A 4,848-nucleotide genomic window follows, 5' to 3' on the forward strand; every position below is an offset into this window, starting at 1 on the left:
ATGAGATTACCTTTTCATCTTCCAGGACAACAAAATGTTGTATTTAGTTGTGACGACGATATTGAGGATGTGTTACACAAACCTCGAGTAAATTCATCTATTTTCTTAGAATGGATGAAGATGAACAATTCTAAGCCTGAAGCAAGAGAACTTACTTATGTTCAGTTTCCTTCAAAATATGTGTGGAAGTTAAAAGATCGTTGCTGGCAGCCACGTCAAAATTATGTTGTTATTGGGAGAATATATTCTGCGTCTCCTTCTCTTGGTGAGGCTTATTATCTAAGAATTCTTCTTACCAAGGTTAAAGGACCAAGATCATTTGAAGAAATCAGAACATATGAAGGTGTTGTTTATCCTACTTTTAGGGATGCGTGTTATGCACGTGGCCTGTTAGATGATGACAATGAATATATCGAGTGTATTAAAGAATCCAGTTTCACTGGGAACGGTCATTATCTTCGTTCTTTGTTTGGAACACTACTTTTGTCTAATACGCTTTCAAGACCTGAAGTTGTTTGGGAGAAAACATGGGAGCTAATGTCCGAGGACATTTTATACAATATGCGTAAAGATACTGGCATGAGCGGTATGTTTTTTTATCCTTTTTGTTATATTTTGTTTATGTTATATTAACAAATTGTTTTGTTATATTAAATAATTTTCGTTTTCATTGTAGGATTCGTTGTATCAGATGAACGTTTAAAGAATATAACATTGACCAAAATCGAAAAATTTCTTCTTCGTAATGGATCTAGCTTGCACAGGTTCTCAACGATGCCTTATCCTGATGATGACTATCTAATGACCGAGAGCAACCGTTTGATAAATGAGGAGCTTTCTTTTGACACTGATGAACTTAGGGGTGAGTTCAATAATCTTCACAGCTCTCTAAACGAAGATCAAAGAGTAGTGTATAATGAAATTATGGATGCTGTTCGAAGTGGAAAAGGTGGTGTGTTTTTTGTGTATGGTTATGGTGGTACGGGCAAGACTTTTTTGTGGAAAACTTTAGGTGCATCCATTAGATCCACTGGACATATCGTTATTAATGTTGCTTCAAGTGGTATTGCATCTTTGTTGCTATCACGAGGTCGTACTGCTCACTCACGATTTCATATTCCTATTAATCTCAATGAAGATTCGGTCTGCCATATCAAGCCTAATACTGAAGTCGCTAATCTTCTAAACCAAGCCAAGTTGATTATTTGGGATGAGGCACCGATGGTACACAAACATGCTTTCGAGGCTCTTGATCGTACAATGAAGGATGTTTTGAGTGTATTTGATTCACGAAATTCAGAACTTCCATTTGGTGGAAAAGCTATTGTCTTTGGTGGTGACTTTAGACAAATCCTACCGGTTGTACAAAATGGAAGCAGGCAAGATATTGTAAACGCATCTTTATGTTCATCCCACATCTGGTCCCATTGCAAGGTGTTAAAATTGACAACCAACATGCGTTTGTCGGTAGGATCCAGTAGCTCAAACATCGAGGAAATAAATATATTTGGTAAATGGCTTCTAGAGATTGGCGAAGGCAATGTTGGTGATTCTAACGATGGTGATTCTAATATTGAAATACCTGATCATCTTTTGATAATTGATGAAAATGATCCGATTCAAGCTTTGATTGACTTTGTATATCCTTCAGTTTTGGATCGTTTTAAAGACCGTGACTACTTTTCTGAAAGAGCTATACTCGCTCCTAAGAATGAAGTTGTTCATGATATAAATGATCGTTTGCTTGCTTTGTTTCCGGGTGAAGAGGTAGAGTATCTTAGCTCTGATAGTTTATGTCCTACTGAGGAGATTAATGATCCGTTACATCAAGATTTATATAATCCAGATGTGTTAAACAGTGTGAAAGTATCTGGATTACCAAATCATAGATTGGTATTGAAATTGGGTGTTCCGGTAATGCTTTTGAGGAATATTGACCAGCAAAACGGTTTGTGTAATGGTACGCGTCTTCAAATCACACGTCTTGGTAAACGTGTTATCAAGGCTGAGATATTATCGGGAAGTAATGTTGGTTCAAGAACTTACATCCCAAGAATTAGCATGATACCATCTGACAAAAAAATACCCTTCAAGTTTCAACGAAGGCAGTTTCCAATAACCGTATGTTTTGCGATGACTATTAACAAAAGTCAAGGACAATCTCTATCCAGAGTTGGTCTATACTGCTTATAAATACTCCATCGACCCACTCATGAAACATCATTAAAATTTCAACTACAAGATTCAGTTTCAGTTTCCCTCCAATGAAGTTCTTTCTTCTCCTTGTTTTTACACTTTTTTCTGTAAGTGCATGTGTCTATTAATAAATACATACACAATGGCGGAGCTAACCCATTAATTTAGTGGTATCCTGAAATTTGTTTTTTGTCATGCAATCATACAATAATAAAAAAAAAACGATAATAAATAAAGTAAAACAAATACCTAATAGCTTTCTTAGATACACATAACATACACAACATTCTATTTTATAAAAACCTATATCAGATTTCAGTTCTAAATTTTTAGTAGCCGCATACAAAGACATTTTCATTCAAGAAAAAAGATTTCAAGCTTAAATTTTATGTTATAACCTATTCAATCATCAAAATAACAATGTTAATGAAGGAATTTTAAATTTCACAACATGATCTACATAATATATCAACCAAATAATCTAATTAACCGAAATTCTAAACTTTGAAAGACATGCAATGCAATCTAATATCTTTTTTATACACATAAGATACACAACATTTATGTTCATAGAAAAACTAAAACCTGATTTCACGTGTAATTTTACAATAATCGCCGGAAACAAGTCGGTCAAATAACTGAAAGCGAAATTTAGTGTTCAACTGATTCGATAATTAGTTTGTAAATCAAAGCGAAGATTACCGGTAAAATGATCGGAAAAAAATTCGATAAAGTAACTTTACCAATTTCTTCTTCCACCGTCGTTTGCAACTTTCTTGATCCTTGTGACTTTTGATTGAAGATGTTAAGCCTATAGAAGCAGATGTCAGTTGATATATGATAATTGTATTAGGTATTTTAAATTTAATATTTAAATATTGATATTTTTATTTTTGTATATATCGGTTTGTTATATTGTTATATTATATTACTTTAAGGTTTTTTTTTTTTGGCATTATTTATTTAAATATTATACATAAATAGATATTTACTCTTTAGTATCCAGATTTTATAAATCTGTTAAATTTTTTATTACTACCAACATTATAAAAATAACTTAGATTTTTATTACCCATTTACATTAATTTCGTGTATTTTTTCGGCAATATTAAGTTGAATAATAATTTACATAAATAGTTTCAACAACTTTTGATTCTATTGTATTTTTAATTATAATTTTGCAATTTTCTCTTATAAATAGATACTCATTATTTTTTCTTTCATTCTATGTGCTGTTGTGCTATTTGATTATTAGTGATCTTTCTGAATTTTCGTGTTTGCGTTAAAATGTATCGGCATGGTCCGTATTTTATCATAACTATACTTGATCCACTTTCAATTCAACAGGTGCATAACTTTCATTATTTTTGTTTTTAAACTAATCATTCGTATTGTTTTATCTTTTGTTTGAAATAAAATTTCCGTTACTTCTTTTGGTTTTCAGGCAATACCTATATGTATGAGTAGATTTATATGGATGAATAACTTACAATCCTCAACAGTTAGTCTTAAATTTGATGAAACGCATTCATGGAGTGTTGTTATCAAATTAATAGAAGATGTATTCTACTTTACCGATGGATGGTCTGAGGTTTTAAACTACTTTGGCCATGGATATTTCTTTATTATTTTTAACTATCTTGGTGATCGTACTTTCAAGTTCAAGCTCTTCTGTCATGATCCAAATCAAGAGTGGGGGAAACCGTTTTGTAAAATTATTCAAAATCCTTTAAAAAGTCCAATGGTACGTAAATTTATTATATATTTTTATTATTTTTTTTCTCGAGTTATAGAAAACATAATACTCATCAATTTGTAATAATTCATTTTTACAGGTTATACCAGATACTTTTCTTTCTAAACATTATGATTATCCTTTACCGGATAACAAGGTTATACTTAACGTATCCGAGAATCATAAATGGGAAGTCCGTATTAGAAAGATAGGTCCAAATTACTATTTTGCTGATGGTTGGTTTAAATTTATTGAAGATCTTAGGTTAAATCCTGGTGATATTTTGTGTTTTAAAATAAACGATGTGAAAAATTTTAATATTACCATATTCAATAAACACGGTCGTCAAGTTTTGTTAAACAACACTCCTTTGATTGAGCCAGAATATGAACATATTAGCAATGTGGAAGGTTATCGACAAGTTAGTGATGATCATAACTATCCTTTTTTTGCCATGACAGTAACTAATGAATTGGTATTATACTATGCTTTTTTCAGTTTGTTTTTTCTTAATTTTTAGTGTTTTTCATTTAATAACGTTTTCATATTTTTAATGTTTTTACAAAATGTAGATTCTTCCGAAATTGATTACTGACTTAAGTGGTTTAAATGAGTTGTCTGAAGTAAAGATCAAAGTTATTAAAGGAAATACTTGGGTTATGAATCTTCGTACACTCAATATTGATGGTCAAAGAAGGTTTGTCAATCAATTTATTATCTAATTTATAATGTATCTTTTACCCTATTTTTATATGTATTACTAACAATGTTTTTCATATTTTATCAACCATAGGTACGGTGTTGTTGGATGGCCTGATATACTTGAAGCTGAACATATTTCCTTAGGTGACGATTGTTTTTTCAACTGGTCTAAAACGAATTCCAAGTTATTGGTTACGAAACTCCAGCAATCATAA

General features: G+C 31.4%; 1 protein-coding gene across 1 annotated transcript; it reads left to right on the top strand.

The window, feature by feature from the left end:
• LOC110907331 lies at positions 1-4,848 on the top strand. Its single transcript, XM_022152326.1, has 6 exons — positions 1-586; positions 677-2,121; positions 3,641-3,940; positions 4,032-4,406; positions 4,504-4,628; positions 4,725-4,848. Exons 1-6 carry the CDS (start codon positions 1-3, stop codon positions 4,846-4,848), a joined length of 2,955 nt encoding a protein of 984 aa, XP_022008018.1.

Source organism: Helianthus annuus, chromosome 6 (assembly GCF_002127325.2).
Source record: "Helianthus annuus cultivar XRQ/B chromosome 6, HanXRQr2.0-SUNRISE, whole genome shotgun sequence".
NCBI classification, from domain to species: Eukaryota; Viridiplantae; Streptophyta; class Magnoliopsida; order Asterales; family Asteraceae; genus Helianthus; species Helianthus annuus.

Excerpts from the sequence above, each read along its gene's own strand:
- LOC110907331 (XM_022152326.1), top strand. The coding sequence starts at position 1 with ATGAGATTACCTTTTCATCTTCCAGGACAACAAAATGTTGTATTTAGT. Across the intron at positions 587-676 it reads TAAAGATACTGGCATGAGCG|GATTCGTTGTATCAGATGAA; the intron begins GTATGTTTTTTT and ends TTTTCATTGTAG. Across the intron at positions 2,122-3,640 it reads GAAGGCAGTTTCCAATAACC|GCAATACCTATATGTATGAG; the intron begins GTATGTTTTGCG and ends TTTGGTTTTCAG.